This window comes from Muscardinus avellanarius (assembly GCF_963383645.1).
Source record: "Muscardinus avellanarius genome assembly, chromosome: 11".
Classification (NCBI taxonomy): domain Eukaryota; kingdom Metazoa; phylum Chordata; class Mammalia; order Rodentia; family Gliridae; genus Muscardinus; species Muscardinus avellanarius.
This window is the reverse complement of record NC_137797.1, coordinates 112537242-112553857: the sequence shown is the minus strand read 5'-3', so window position 1 is coordinate 112553857 and position 16616 is coordinate 112537242. Positions and strand designations below refer to the sequence as shown.

Here is a 16616-nt window from a genome sequence, read left to right as displayed (position 1 = left end):
CTTTCAAATGCAGCGGTGCACCTGTTACTTGGGTTCTTCTTTGTGGAGGAGCTGAGTACTTAGCACCTCTTAAAACCTTAAATAATATTTTACAGCTTTCATTGCTTCCTGCTTATATATTTTACACCTGAGGGTTCACAGAGAAGAATCTGAGCAGACTGTGTCCTGCCCTTGTGAAGTCCAGCAGTCGTGTTCTCTTTTTTTTTGCGGGTCTGGAGATGGAGCCCAGGGGCATTTGACCTCTGAGCTGTACCCCCTGCCCTATTTTTTTTTTTTTTTTTTGAAACCAGGTCTCACTGAGTTGCAGAGGGCCTCACTAAGTAGCTGAGGCTGTCCACAAACCGCGATCCTCCGGTCTCAGCCTCAGTCGTGTTCTCCTTTTACTTGCGTTAAGAAGTACTTGTATTGTTCCAGTTTTGTGCTAGAGCATGTTTCCACTTGGGCCATAGACCTAAGGTTACAGGCTGCTGAGGTGGGACCTGGAATAGGGAGGGGACGGCCCAGGCTGAGCAAACACTGTCGTGCTCATCTGTCCTTGTCTTTTGCTTTTTATAGACTTCTGCCAGTGAGGAATCTGGAGACACAGAATATGAACTAGAGATGAAATTATTAAGTGAAATAGTTACAGAAGGTAACTTTACATTTTCATAATTTCATTTTGTTGAGATTTTCTTCTTACAAAAGTAATTGTAGACTATTGTAAAAATGAAATTTTAGACATTGAAGAAATATATTTAAAGTGAAATGTTTTATAATTCCTCTTCTGAGAACAGAGTGTTGGTAGGTTTATGTGCAGCCTCTCACATGCATACACTCTAACACTGCTAAGTGACTCACGGTCAGCATTGCGATAGGTCAGAACGCTGGCATGTTCACCTCTTTGTTCCTATGCAATTCTGTGAATAGTGGAACATTGTTTAAATCCTTGTCAGTAGGAAAGTTACTTCCAACTTTTTATTTTTATGCAGTGTTGGAATGAACTTTCACCAGTACACATAATTTTCAAGTATTTACAGATTTTGGTATTCAGTCAGGTCCTGGCAGATAGCAGTTGGGCACACTTTAGAAATGTGCGTGTGACGGTGGTGTCTGGTCTGTCTGTCTTCAGTGTGAGATTTGTCTTCCTGTCCATTAACTTCATATTTGTGCTCCTTCCTATATCCTCTAAGCACGTTTCCTAGCAAGCCTCTTACCTACTTCTTCACTTTTCCAACATACTTTGGGTCAGCAGTCACCTGGGCCTGTCTTTCTAGTTTTTCTGTGACCCTGACTGGGTCATGTTCCTGCTAGAAATATGACACAGCAGCTCATTGTTGGGCCTCTTCAGGAGTGCCACGCTTTTCTACATGGGGACCCAAATGTGTTTCATAACCGTCTCCATGGGGACACAGTTTCTTTCTTGCCTTTTTTTTAGGCAACTAAATTATGAAACACATGCATTTAAAACCGTAGACTGCAGTGTACTGAGGGTGCACCAGGCAGCTGCTGGCTTCGTGACCTGCTGTGACTGTCTCACTTAACAGTTTCATCTCTAGTTCATATTCTGTGTCTTCAGATTCCATTATCTCTTCAGTTTCTGATCTCCGTAGGCCCACGTCAGTCCTCTTTCATGGAAGGGAAGGGCTGTAGTGATAAGTGATACTAACGGCCCTGCATTCTCACTGTGTGTCTACACCAGCTCTTCAAGCACCCACGCATTCCTCGTCCGGATTCTAGTCGGTACCCTGTTTTACTGATTTCGGAGTTGGAGACACTGACTAGAGATGTGGCTTTCGGGTGTCTTGATTAAGGCCACGTAGCTCATAAAGGGTGACATCTTTAGTGACCTAGCTTCCCTTTCAGAAGCATTTTCGTGCAAGGTAGAGTGGTCCTGTGATATGTGACTTCAAGTACATCTTCTGATTGGCAGTGCCACTATGGAATCATGGGATTTCTAAAAACCAGAGATTAATCAATCTAGATTCTTTTTTATTGTCAAGCCTCTGTCCCTGTTTTTCTATGAGCAAAGCCCAGTTTTATTAGGAAGAGAATAACTTTAATTTTATATGTGGATCAGAATTGACCCTTTCACCATTTACTTTTTTTTCTTTTTGGATTTTTAGTGCTATAATGTTCAGTTTTAATAAGTTGGTTTGGTAATTATAAAATTTTGTTAAAACATCTCATATGATATGTTTTTGTTTCAGGTAACACATTTTATATGTATATTCCTGAAATGTTCATCTAGAAATACAAACAGAGCTCTCTCCTGTACCCACCACTTACAAGTACCCGAGCTTCCAGGATTGGCTTCATGAATCGTTTCAAATTAAGCATTTTCTGAAATTTCAGTAGCTATTTATATTAAAATGTCTTTTATCCGTATTAAGTTTTTATTTTCCCATCTAAGAAAATAGAAAACCGTTGTGATCTATTTAGAAACTGTATCACTCTGGTTAACTTTAGCACAGTTGCTCCTGGTAGAGAATACTTCTGAGAAGCCACACATCTTTGGAGAGAACGAGGTGGATCTGTGCCAGTTCATGACTCTGGGTGGAGTGTACCACTTGGACGCTCTGGAGCTCCCCCCACAGTGCAAAGCAGTGAAGGGCTGGATAATTGTGGAAGTGGGTAACTTGTCTGACATGCGCTTGTGAGTAACCATCGCCCTGGGTTTTGCTTCCTTTCAGGTGACATCGCATCTAAGGAACTGTAATCCTATTAAGGAAGGAAGGCGGCTTTAAACTGCCTTGAATTTATAGGCATTAAACTTTGAGTTCGATACTACAGGAATCTAAGACAGTATGAATTTTAAATTAGAATTCATGTGTGTTAATTGTAAGGCTCCAGCCTAATGTTTGAAAGTGCTGGTTTGGCCTTAACAGTGACAGTGTGGATCAGAGGTTGGAAGGCTTCTCCATGAAGACCAGGCAGATGGTGCCTTCTCTGCTGTGGCCATCCAGTGCTGAAATGGCTGTGTTTAAACAAATGGGCATGTTCAACTTTATTTACAAAAGCGTGGGGGAAGGCTGCCCAGGGACCAGACTGCAAACTGGTCAAGGCCAGTAGTTGAAGGAAGCACCAGCCACCTCTGGCGTCTGCTGGGAATTGCTAGAAATGCAGATTCGTGAGCCTCAGACTTACTGAATCAGAAGTCCAAAGACGAGGCTCAGCCTACCACTTGAGAACCACTGGTCTGAACCCTTGATAAACAAATGCGTAGCACAGAAACAGCGCATCATCGTGCGTGGCCCTGTCTGGGAAACCCACCATTTCACATGGGCTCGGATCTACTGAATCTGTATTCTAACAAGGTCCTCAGATGATTGAACAGGCACATAAAAGTGAGAAAAGCCGGTCCAGTGCTGCTGCTGCCCAGGCCACAGTTAGGGTGACTGTGCAGGAGCCTCTCACTGCAGGGAGTGACACTGGCACTGGGGTTGGCTTGCTCTCAGGACACGGTGGCTTGTGTCCCGCGCCACCCTGCCATAGACACACAGTTATGCCGGCACAGCCTCCTCACTCGTAGCTCAGTGTGCACACTCACACATGTCCCATCCATCTTCTGTATTTAGAAAGCTATTCTCCACTTACTGTTTTGGAGCCTTTGGAGTTTTTTTTTCCTCCTAATTTCCCCCAATAAATTTAGCACCACAGATATACCATGCATGCTTGTGTGCTGGATGTACACATGGTATTTTGTGTCTGAGTAGGGCTTTTTACCCACTCTGCTCTGCTAATCTCGACATTTGCAATTCTTTTCCCTTTCTCCTTGCAAATAGGAATGTATGTATTAGGGTGAGCCTGGGGGAGATAACTGGAGATGTGTCTGAACCTGCCTTCCACACTGGAGGAGTGTGGAAGGAGCCAGCCTTCAGCCCTCTCCACAGGAAGGCCCTGGCCAGCCGGGGCTGGGTGTCAAGGGTCCACCAGAGTCTGCTCTTGGGCCTTGTCGGTGCCCGACTCACCACTTCACTCTCTGCCTCTGGGCCCAAAGACTCCTCTTCATACTGCTTTTCTCTCCTACAACAGAGAGGCATCCTCTGCTTTCTCCTACCTCCTCTAGAGCTGCGCTCTGCTTTTCTCTTTTTAAATATTTCTCTGTTTTCTGACAGTTTTAGTCTTCCTCCATTCCCTCGGTGAATTGGTGCTGCACTGAGATCATATACTAATCTCTCTTGCCCCAGGAAGATGCTGGCTGCTTAGCTTAGTCCCACCCTCGTCTCTCAGCCCTCTCTCCCTGCAGCCTTACTGAGCTGTGGGGATGTGACTCGGCCCACAGGGCCGCGGTCCAGCCGGAGCTCCATGGAGTCACTTGGCAGGTGGCTTGGCTTCTGTCAGTCTCAGCTCTCTCCTCTGCAGTAGGAGCTGTAGGAAGAAGCTCTAGCATGGGACCCGACCCTAGGAAATTCTGTAATCATGCTCAAATGACTTTTCTCAATGATTTTCCTCCAATTGCATGGCATTTTGTTAGTCAACCTAGAGATAAGAAGCCACGCTCAGTACTCATTAAATAGCCATGTAGTTTAGTCAGCAGTAGTTACATCATTAACTTTTACCAGTTAGCTTCTAACTTGGTGGTATTTTGGTCATTTTTAAAGATACTCCAAGAAGGATTACAGAAATTTACATACCCTCCAGAAATTACAGATGACCTTGAAACAGAAAATGCTTTTCCACCAATTGAAGTCACGCTGGAGGTTCATGAAAATGTGATCTTTTTCGAGGATCCTATGGTCGTGAGGTGGGATGCTGAAGGTACAGCAATGCTTTAACCAGCTTTTACAATGATGTAATAAAAAGAGGGACAATAATACAAATGCACAATTTGAACAGAAAATGTATACTCCGAGTTTCTGTTCTTATATATTTCTATGCCAGGTCTAGGGTATTTGTTTTATTTTCTCAACAAAATGAAAAAGAATTGGAATTTTAAAGTTCATTGAATTTATTATTATTAGTTACTAAAGTGTTAATTTCTCTGATAGTCTATGAATCTTATGGTTATTCATTATGTTTAAAAATAAATGAATGAAAATTGATTAATAAATCAAAATCAATAAACAAGTAAAAAGCCTCTCATGAAAGGATTCATAAAGAACTTTCTCTCAAGCCAGGTGTGGTGGCGCACATTTGTAATCCCAGTACTTGGGAGGCTGAGACAGGAGAATCCAGGTTCGAGGCCAGCCGCAGCTACGTAGTGAGGCTTTCTGGAATTTAGTGAGACTCTGTTTCAAAATAAAGAATAAAAAATCAGGTTGGGGGTGTAGCTTGGAGGCAGAATGCCCCTGGGTTCAATCCCCAGCACTAACACACACACACACACACACACACACACACACAAATTCTTTTCATAAAATAACCTGGTAACTCAGATTGGGGTTATTAATATTTTTATCATGTATGAATTGCAAACAAATATTGGGAGTGAGGGACAGGCAAACAGAAGAACTGAGAAAGGAAAACAAGCCACTCTGCCATTTTATAATTTGTGATTTCGGAACCATAGGGAATTGTTCCTTATTTCAGACTATTAAAGACATCATAAGATCAGTTACGCCAATATAAATCTAAGCTAATGATTTGAGACTCACTACCAAGTGCCTCCTTCATAGTAGGCTGGCTGGATTTTGAAAGGCCAGAGAACATAGATGACGTTCTAAGTTCAAGGTTGTATTACAGGCAGAGAATCTGAAAACCTTTACCAAATGGAGTGAATATTTTGAAGTTTAAATTTGTGTGTGTGTGTGTGTGTGTGTGTGTGTGTGTGTGTGTGTGTGTGTGTGTTTTACTGGGGAGGTGGAACCCAGGGGCCTTCTACCTCCGGGCTATACTCCCGGACCTATTTTATATTTTATTTGGAAACAGGGTCTCTCTCTCTCTCTCTCTCTCTCTCTCTCTCTCTCTCTCTTAAGCCAGCTGAGGCTGGCTTCGAACCTGTGTGATCCTCCTGTCTCAGCCTCCCAAGCGCAGGGATTACAAGCGTGCACCACCACACCTGGCATGAAGTTTAAAATTTTTTAAAATGTAGCCAGGTGTGGTGGTGCACACTTGTAATTCCAGCATTCTGGAGGCTGAGACAGGAGGATCGCAGGTTCAAAGCCAGCCTCAGCTACTTAGTGAGGCTTTCTGCAACTTAGTGAGACCCTGTTTTGAAATAAAGAATAAAAAATAGGACTAGGGGCCTGGCTTGAGGTAGAATGCCCCTGGGTTACAACCCTAGTACCGCAAAAAAAAAAAAAAAAAAAAAATTATAAATGTACCACAGCTTTGTTTGTATAGACAGAGCCACATACATTATTTGTATTCTAAAGATAGTTTATAATAAACAGCATATTTCTAACAATAAACCCAAACATACATCAAAATGAACAATTGTGTAATTTCTTCTTTCATGTTGCTCTAGCAGTGTTCCTTTAATACTAAAGTCCCTAAGTATTTATGACATTAAGAGCTGTACAGCCAGGGTGCTGGCTCACGCCTATAATACCAGTAGTTGGGAGGCTGAAACAGGAGGATCACAGGTTCAAGGCCATCCTCAAAAACTTAGCCTCAACAACTTAGCAAGACCTTGTTTCCAAATAAAAAATAAAATAGGGCTGGGGCTGTATCTCAATTATCGAATGTCCCTGGGTTCAATCCCCAGTACCACACACAAAAAAAGAAAAATATTATTCACACTAAATTCAAATTTGACAATTATCATGTGAGATAATTTACCTTGGGAAACAATATATCTTGGGCAGATTTTGACTATGTAGCTACACTAGTTATCAGTAATTTACACCCCTAGTAATTTTTAAACTATGGGGAAACATTTTACCAGGAAATACTAGAAATTTGGAAAAGTTATAGGCAACAATTTTTACCTTTACAAATTAAAATAGTTGTTAGTATAATAAAAAAGGGGGGGATTAATAATAGTTTGTCAGTATATTTGTATTTAATCCTGGGATTACAAGTGTGTGCCACCATGCCCGGCTGCCTTTTATCTTCTTTGGTGAGATATTTATTCAAATCATTTCCCCACTTTTAAATTGGATTTGTTTTATTATTGATTTGTGAGAGAAACAAAAGGCCACCTTTTGTATGACTACATTCATTTGGAAAGTCCAGAAGGGCCAGTCTGCAGAGGACGGGAATGGACTGTAAGGGAAGGAGCTGTAAAGACGGGATTGTGCTGATTGAACAGCTGGATAAATTTACCAAAAGTAATTTATGTACTCGGAACAGCTGAACGTTCTTCTAGGATGAAGACTAGACCTCTGCAGTGTTGGGGAGGGCTATTCTAGGAAGGAAGAACTGCTCGAGCAAAGGCGGAGTGCGGCGGGAGGCGTGCACGTGGGGCTGGAGCGGGCGAGGCAGGGACCAAGGGTCGGGAGCCGCTTCTCTCCCGAGGCCTGCGGAGCGTGCAGCTGCGGCGGCGGCATCTGGACGGGACCAGCACAGGTGGTCCTGGTGGAGCTTCTGCCCTCGATGTGGAAGATAAACGTCTGAACGTGGCACTTAGGTGGTTTTTCTCTTCCTAGTACGAGGAAAAATGGAACCCATGTGCCTTTCTTCATTTCTTATAAAGGTAAATGTTGGAGAACTGACGGCATCAGCAACGTATGTTACAAACGAGGTGAGAGACTTCTGTCATTCAGCCTGGAGACCTTCGGGCCTGTCACCTTGGTTCAGGACACTCACCTTAACATGCCGTACCAGTCGTGGGAACTGAGACCCCTGGAGGTGGGTGGAGTGCTGCTGACTGTGACCACGGTGTTTACAGAAATCCAGATCCAGATCAAGGTGAGCAAGTGTGCATCCGAGCGATCCCTGATGAGTCTTGTCGAGCCCCTGAGCTACACATAATGCATGCCATGTTAAGCCAGTATGTAGCGCTGACCGGTGAGCAGGGAGGCTCAAGTCTGAACCTGAGGTTACTAGAGTTACATAAATATGGAGCAGCAGGCCTGGCTGAGATAGGAATTGAAGAATTTTTGATCCACCCCAACGAGGCTCCCTGATGGTTACCGTCCAACTATTTCAAATCCCTTGAATCTGGTCTCTTTATGAATGAGACTCTGTTGCTTATCAGAAGTTACACAGCTTGAAACTTCTAAAGACAGAGGTGGTTTAGAGGTGGCATGGGGCTGAGGTGGTAATAGAGATGAGCTATCAATGGGCATGTGAGATTTATTGGGGAGGATAAAAATGTCCTAAAATTGATTTATGATAAAAATTATGCTATTCAATAAAGAATCTAGAATATATATATTTCATTTCATTATATATATGAAATGAGTGAATTTTATGATATGTAAAACATGTCTCCAGTTATTTCTTAAGACAGAGCCTGCCAGGTGTGGTGGCACATGCCTGTAATCCCAGTACCTTGGAGGTCGAGACAGGAGGATCACAGGTTTGAGGCCAGCATGTGGTAACTTAGGCCCTTAAAAATAGTATAAAGAACCTAATAGATGACCTGGAATGACTGAAGTAATAATTTATTTCATAGGCTTTTTTCTGATTTAAACCTAGGAAAACCTCTGCATGTTGGCTTCAGTCAAGCTGAGAGGGAAGGAACATTCCTGTGTTTTGGAAGGAAAATGGATGACTCCTGTTCCTTTCATTATTGCTTTGAAAGAAACCGGACTGAATATCTTCCCTACCAGACACTCGCATTTTTATGCCATCATGAACACTAAGGCAAGACTTGCGCTTTCCAAGTTTAATTTGGTGGATAATTAGAATGTTGGCAAGTTTAGTTTTACTTATGTCTTAAGGTGCACCGTGAACTTTACACCTTCACGTATGTAGGCGTAGAGTCAGAAAGGAAGGAAGGAACAAGTGCAAGGACCAGAGCCCGGGTCCCTCAAGCAGGATAATCTTCTTTGGGAACTAGGCCTGTAATATGACCTTCATGTTGACAGCCAGACCACATCAGTGCCCAGCCAGTCTGGCTCCTTCTCATTTTGTGGACTGTCTTTCTTTTTTTCTTTCTTTCTTTTCTTCCTTCCTTCCTTCCTTTTTTTTTTTTTTGCCATGACTGAATATATATATGACTTCTTAAAAGAGTAAATAACTCTTCACTTTCCCAAATGCAGTAAGTCAGGCAAAATCAAATACACACAAGCCGCCAGGACGGAACCACTTCCCTGGGCCCTTGGCAGCGCCTCCCTGTCTGTGCAGCTCCATGTCACACACAAGGGTTTAGTTAAGTAAGGCTCTTCCATGTTAACCTGGAAGCACCAAAGCTGTTTTTAATCAACTTTGAGTCTCCCAGCACCTGGCATATTTCTAGAATACAGGTGTTTAGTAAACATTTGTAATATATGAATGAAGACCCAAGGTGCTTCAAATTGGGAAAGGTATGTTTGTGGGCAGAAGAGTTCTGAATATACCAGAAAGTAGCAAGCAGTTTAGGCAGATACCACCTAACATTTGGCCACAAGCATACAGCTAAGGGTATGTACAAATATAGGGGAACCCCTTGTTTTTAATAACTCAAATTACCTGCAGCAACTATGATGCGGAATGAAGTGTCCTATAATGTTTTCAGCTTATTCGCTAATTTTTAACACCTATGTGCTAGGCACTGTTTTGAGTGATTGGGTTATATCAGCAAATAAAACAAAGCTCTTGCCCTGGTGTAGCATATATTCTAGTGGAAGGAAATAAAAGTAAAATAAATGAAATTACCTCACAAGTTTAAAAGGTGGAAAGAGAAAAGGCAGATGAGGAACCACGAGGTGGGCGGTGTTGGCTGGTAGGTAGGGCTGGGAGAAGGTTAGATTGGAGCAGAGCTGGGCCCTGAGGAATCCAGCCAGGCGAGTGTTGGGGAAGCCGTTTCTAGGTGGGCAGTGCGGGGACCAGACAAGCCCCAAGGAGCCTGGGCTGGGAGAGCAAAGGAGGAAGAAGCAAAGATGTGGCCAGCGAGCAGGTGGGTGTGTAACTACCTTGGGAGGGCCACAGCTCAGAGCTGAAGAGAAAGGCTCCTGGAATCTCACCCTTGCAAAGCGCATCTGCTGTGTTGGGAAAAGACTCCAGGAGCCCCAGGATAGGAAGCTTTGGGAAAGGCTCCGAGCCTGACTGTTAGGTTTCGTATTCACAGGTTCCACTGGTAGAAGTGAAAGCGTACCGACAAATGGCCCTGCTGAGTTCTGCTTTTGCTTTTGCCTGGAGCAAGTGGAATACACTGTGTAATTCTACAAGAGTTGTACTCAAGGTATAGTATGCAAAACTACTCCATCTTTCAAAAAGGCTAAAGTACTCAAGAACTAACAAATGTAGACCATGCCTGCTTCTCCTACAAAGGTAAAGAAAACCTTCAGAATGTAGTTTTAAAATTTCAAAAATGCCTTTTAGCTTGTTGAAAATGTAAGACCAAAGTATGCAAAGGTTACACCTTTGTTCTCTATTTAATCAAAGGCTTGCGTCTTCAGACCAGATCCCTCACCTCTCTTTATGTCAAAACACTTGAAAATGCATACAACTTAGACTCTTTTCTGAGAGGAGTAGGCCTTTAACTTAACTTTCTAACCGGCACATTTACTGTTGCCTGACAGAAGATCATCAAACTCTAAAGATGATGATACCGATTTTTTTCAGTGCTGGGGAGAAACAACACAGCGCCCTGCAGTGAGCTGCCCTCACTGAGGAGCTTCAGCCAGTGAGCCGGCCACCACGCGTGTCTGTCTTGTTCCCTTCATTCAGTATAAGCTTGAGGACGGTTTTGTTGTTGCAGTTATTTATTAATATTATGGATTTTCCCCATTTCACTACTATTTTCTCATCACCTAGAACAGTTCCTGGCACACAGTAGGTACTTTTACTTGTTTCATGAGTTAATCCATGTGGATACAGCCCATAAACACTAAGATTGAAACAGTTTCATGGCTCAAAAGCAATCCAAATTCTATTCCACTGCCAAATTTCTTAATAAAAAAGGAACTGTTACTGGGCGTTAACAGATTTTGTTGATTTTCTTTCTTTAGATACGAGAACACCCAGCCGAAGGCTCTGCTGAGACTCCTGGCTGGGTCCTCCTGATGTTCAACGGGGACCGAGCACAGAGGCTTAAGATAAGTGAGGAGAGTGAGGCGTTCTCTGAGACGCTCAAGGAGGAGACTGAGTTCCACTCCACTATGTATCACATGGTGAAGGACTTCGCTTCCACGGAAGCCATGGAGACAGCCCGGGACTCCAGCTGCCAGCAGGTGGACTCCGTGTGCCACATGCTGCTCTCCACCCGCGTGCTCAGCTGCTCCTGACCCCACGTGCAGGCACGCGGGCGCTCTTTCCTCAAAGTGTAACCAAACTGGCTATTAAAATTATCTCGTAGCATTTGATATTCAGATTTTATTTTAAAGTAGGTTTTTTCTTTGTATTTTGATCTATTGAAAATTCAGTTTTCACTGTTGTGAAGATTTGAATGGTTCTTTATTTAGCTAATTCTTAGCAGAATATTTCTTTCTCCAAAAGCTCATTAAAATATTATAGGCAGGTTCTCCTACTTAGTGCTCAGTTGGGGAGGTGCCTGTAAAATAGTTCTCAGTGGCTCTGAGAAGGTCTGATTTTGTGCTCTTTCCCAGCTAATAATTACTAATTTGTGAAGTTCAGATAGAGACTTATGTCGCGATGTGCCGCAGTCACACCGGTGGTGGCCCTTCATGTCGGAGTCTGACGAAAGGCCATAAGATGTGCTCTAGAGACGTGCACGAGTCCCCTTGCTGTGTGGGAGCAGCGTCCACGGGCTTCTGGAAAAACTGGCCTGTGAGGAAGCTCATCAGAGCTACAAAGAGCAGGACAGATGCCACGGAGAGCCAGAATGCCTTGCTAGCCCTTCCAACCGTGGCCTTGAGATCTGCTGCCCAGGGCGCTAGCACGTCACACCTGTGAAGAAGACAGACAGCGTCTGGGGACCGAGCGTGCTTGGGCATGGTTGTTAGACGTGCCCTCTTACTCACCGCGCTGGCCGAGTAGGGGATGCACATGCTGCTGCCCATGATTCCTCGGGGCCTGGGGCACAGCCTGCCCCTTATCATTATTAGAGTTAAAGAAATTATGTGCTCTGAGAACCTGAAAATCATGTGATTTAGGCATGACTCCTAACAAGAACATAGACATAGTTACCTCCTCCTTTTGATGAGGTAAAGCAACTTCTGTTCCTACAGTGGAACCAAAATATTTACACGTGTGTGTGCTTATGTGTATGTGGGCATCCATGTTATTTATCACTGTACCCTATATCTGTGCTACACTAAAACTTAAACTGTTTCTTTTTAAATACTCGTTTCCCCGCCTTACTTCAGCATCATTGACTGCTGTTCTAGATTGTACTAGCACCTCCCTGGGCTAGTTGGGTGGACCATGGCAACCACACAGTGACGGAGCTTCTGCTACTGTGTCTGTGTCCTGAGAGAAGAAGCGCTGCTCACAACAGGTGGGCTGGCCCGTGTCCCCGAGCTGCTCAGCTGGCCTGAGCCTTTCCTGCCTCTTGTGAAAGGGGTTCAGGGATAACTGCACTCCTCTGTCATTCAGCAGTCTGGCGTGTCTTGTCCTAATGTGGTTCATTAGCACTGTTGGCCCGGGTCACCCTTTCTACTCAAGTGTTGACCATTCAGTCAGGCACAACTTACATTGAAGAGACATCCCACCTCGAGGGGTTCTTCTTCTTTTCAGAAAGACTTGGCTTCCTTGTTCTCTCGACCATTTCCTCTTCCGGCGGTTCTGACTCCTCTTTATTTCTATAAATAAGTATTGTTTTTAAATGTTTGAAACTCATGCTGTAATTATTTATAAAATATAGCTCAGTTTTACTATATAACCAAAGGGGCTCATTAACATATGTTTTGTTTCACAAAAATTTGATATGTAAACCGAAAGTAACATCATCAAATTTATAGGAATATATTTAAAAGTAATTTTGTCAGCCGGGTGTGGTGGCGCATGCTTGTAATCCCCGCGCTTGGGAGGTGGAGACAGGAGGATTGCGCAGGTTCGAAGCCAGCCGCACTGGCTTAAGAGACCCTGTTTCCAAAAATAAAATAGGTCTGGGAGTGTACCCTGGAGGTAGAAGGGCTTCCAGAAACCCCAGTACCACCAAAAAAAAAAAAAAAAAAAAGTAATTTTGTCTTTATAGAAAAATAGTAAATGCTTACATAGACGGTCAAGATAGTAACCGAACATATATAAAAGCTAAAATTTACAAAGTACATAGGAAAGTCAGCCTCTTTGCTTGTGATTAACCAATGCTATTATTGTAATCCCTTTCTTTGCATTTATATGTGTGTGTTTAACTTTATAAATGGGAAAAGATATATCCACACTAGCTTTTCACTTTTGGTTTTAAATATAGTTCTTATTAAATATGCTACCACATTGTTTTGAGTATTTTCTACTAGCTGTTTATTTGCTTCTCTATAGAATTTAGAATATAGAATGCTAACTTGGAAGAAAATTAAAAAGTGTCATTTCTTTTTTTCCCTCTAAAAAATCTTAATGTTAAAGGTGTTTATGAAAATATTCTCATTGTTAAGCTACTTAAAGTAACCTTGGCAACAATGGGCTGGGAAATGGGTTGACTTGGGAAGCTGAGGCAGGAGGATCATAAGCCCAAATCCAGTCTGGGCAATTTAGCAAGATGTTGTCTCAAAATAAACAGGCTGGAGATGTAAGCGCTGGTAAAGCACCCCTGGGTTTGATCCCCATTACTGGAAGAAAAAGGAGGGACTCTGAGAGCAGGCACCATGACTCCTTAGGGATTGAGCACAGTGACTACACTTTTATCTCTTGCTAGGTTGCCGGTGCTGTCTGTGAACCTTCCATCCAGCCTCTCTCAGCCTCCCAAGTACTGGGATTACAGGCATGTACCACCAGGCCCAGCCCTTACTCTTTATTTACATGAAAGGAAGATAGATGTACATACATGTTATATAAATGTGCCTGTTTTATATAATATTCTGTATATATTTTATTTTTTTAATTTAAGTAGATGAATATTTTACTTTTGTGGCTCTTTGTTGATCTTTCCCCCAGTGGCAGACACCAGGACAGGAAAAAAGTTACCTTTGCAAATCTGGGAAATTTCAGGGACTTTTCCAACTTAAAACTTCAAACCTTGCCATTGTAAGAACTAAATAGGGAATGTTTTCACAAATAACATTGGTAGCATGCTTTTCAGTTTCTACCCATGCTCCACAAGGAGTAGCCTCATTCCCATGGGGTGTCAGTGTTCTCCACGGCCTGTGCCTCTGCTCACACAGGGTAACACATGCGTGAAGCTCAACCTACTTCGGGTCGCACTTGTCAGCTTCTGCATCTGCCCAGGAGTAGGTGCTGACAAATCGATGTAATGAGGGGCGGTGTTCACTCTGCTTTGACCCCAGAATACGCCTAAGGAAAGAACCATAGGCCAGATCAAACATCCATAGCCATTACCCGTGTATTTCCTACAGCTTAAATCAATAGGAAAATTATGTTTTCTAATATTTTCTTTGCGACATTCACATGACTCATTTCCTAAGAAAAACTTGATCGTACACCGATGTTTGTATTTCCAGGCACGCTCTGAGCAAGCCAAAGTTGCTCTGCCACTTATTTGGATGCTCACTTGCTTCAGCCCAGTTATAAAACTTGTCCCCAAGAAGCAGTCAGAAATGCTCACCAACTACTGGCCCTCCTGCCGAATTTGTCGCTGTTTTCCAAACCGGCCACCTTCAGAAGTCCAAATGTTAAGGAAACGGTAAAACGGACATTTGGTGAATAAGTATTTTTTTGTCACATGAAAATGAATTTACTTTTGACTAAACGTGGGGATTTGCTCACCATTCCTGCACTTCCAATATTTCTGGGTAAAGAGGCAATGGTCACTCTTCGAAGAGAAGATGGCTTCCCAAAGAGGGGAAAATAGATGGTTAGAAAATTCTCAACATTTTATCCTTATATGCAGCATTGATGATTATCCTTGTGCATACCCATCCATGCAGTTGACTACTGCTGAGTTAAACACTACATATTTTACAGGGTCTCTTCTGGGCAAACTGCCTTCCAGAAACATTTTGCCAACTTATTTTCCACCTTTCCCAACATGGATTCTTAAATTTTTTTTGTCAACACTGGGCGTGGTGGTGCACACTTGTAATCCCCACCCTTGGGAGGCTGAGACAGGAGGATCACACAGGTTCAAAGCCAGCCTCAGCTACTGAGTGAGGCCCTCGGCAACTTAATGAGACCCTGTTTCCAAAAAATATATAAAATAGGTCTGGGAGTATAGCCCGGAGGTAGAAAAGCCCCTGGGTTCCACCCCCAGTACCACACACACACAAAAAAAATTGTCAACAAACAAGCAATATAAAGTCTCTTGTTTATGTTTCCATTTACTGGGTTTGTGTCAACAAATGTTGTTTTTATATGTTGGATAATCATGTATATACCCTGAGAGCCACCTGTTATGCCTTTGATCTCTGCTCATATTGTATTTTTATGGAAGGAAATTTTTCATTGTTAATCTAGTCTAGATTATTAACCTCTTTTTTGCTATTATTGCTTTTATGCTTCTGAATATTTTCCCCAACTCAAAAGATCAGTATACATATATAGCTTTTTTGTGCCTTCATTTTTCTAATTACCTTTAAGAATCTATGTTTTATTTTTATTAAATTTATTTTTAACTGATACTTAAAAACAAAATCATATACATTGATAGGTAATATGCTATTTTGATACATGTATACTTTGTGTACTATTTAAATCTAGTTGAACATACTTGCCTTGGATATCATCTCTTGATAGGGAAAACATGTTTACGTGTAGTCCCAACACTGTGCAGCTGCACACAGGACTTTGAGTCTCATTCCCATCCACCGCCCTTGCCCATCGCCCATCGCCAGCCTCCTGTAGTGAGCATCCCACTCCCACTTCCATGAAAGCAACCTTTTTAGCTTCCACACGAGATGTCGTCATATTTTAACGAGTGGATGTGTTTGTATATAAGTCTTGAGATTCGTACAAGAAACTTATGTAATACTATATGATTTAAGTAAGTACATCTTAAGGATATAAAAATACTTTAAATGTAGCAAACTAAAGAATTTTATTTGAATTCTTAAACTGCCATCCCTAACTTAATTTTTCTGGCTAGTTGAGCAACTCAAGAATATCAGATTGCAGTTTTTGAGAAACCTGGTTTTTAGTTGTGGCCTGTCATGACCCAAGCATACACACACCTCTATGCTTGTCTTTCTCCCTATCTGTGGACAAGATTTAGAGGGGATCATTGTGTGTGTGTGGGGGGGGGATTGAACCCAAGAGCATTCTACCTCCAAGCTATACCCCCAGCCTGATTTTTAATTTCTTATTTGCAAACATAGTCTTGCTAGGTTGCTGAGAGCCTCACTAAGTTGTGAGGCTGGCTTCAAACCTGTGATCCTCCTGTCTTAGCCTCCCAAGAACTGGGATTAGAGGAATATGCCGCCATGCCCAGCTCAGATGGGTGATTTTAAAGTCACTTGCTCAGCCAGGCGTGGTGGCGCACGCTTGTAATCCCTGCGCTTGGGAGGCTGAGACAGGAGGATCACACAGGTTTGAAGCCAGCCTCAGCTACTTGGTGAGGCTCTCTGCAACTTAGTGAGACCCTGCTTCAAAATAAAGAA

The 16616-nt window shown here is 42.7% G+C and overlaps 1 protein-coding gene across 1 annotated transcript in view; it reads left to right on the top strand.

Moving 5' to 3' along the window:
- Nucleotides 1-11234, top strand: part of DNAI7 (dynein axonemal intermediate chain 7) — a gene marked incomplete at its 3' end in the record, with an annotated part of 39048 nt that extends 27814 nt beyond the window's left edge. The window contains exons 14-20 of the mRNA XM_080705047.1: nt 556-631; nt 2446-2606; nt 4581-4737; nt 7556-7770; nt 8503-8670; nt 10076-10189; nt 10959-11234. Of these exons, the coding sequence (XP_080561173.1) occupies nt 556-631; nt 2446-2606; nt 4581-4737; nt 7556-7770; nt 8503-8670; nt 10076-10189; nt 10959-11234 (1167 nt within the window). The remainder of the gene's footprint in view (nt 1-555; nt 632-2445; nt 2607-4580; nt 4738-7555; nt 7771-8502; nt 8671-10075; nt 10190-10958) is intronic.
- Nucleotides 11235-16616: the final 5382 nt, after the last annotated feature.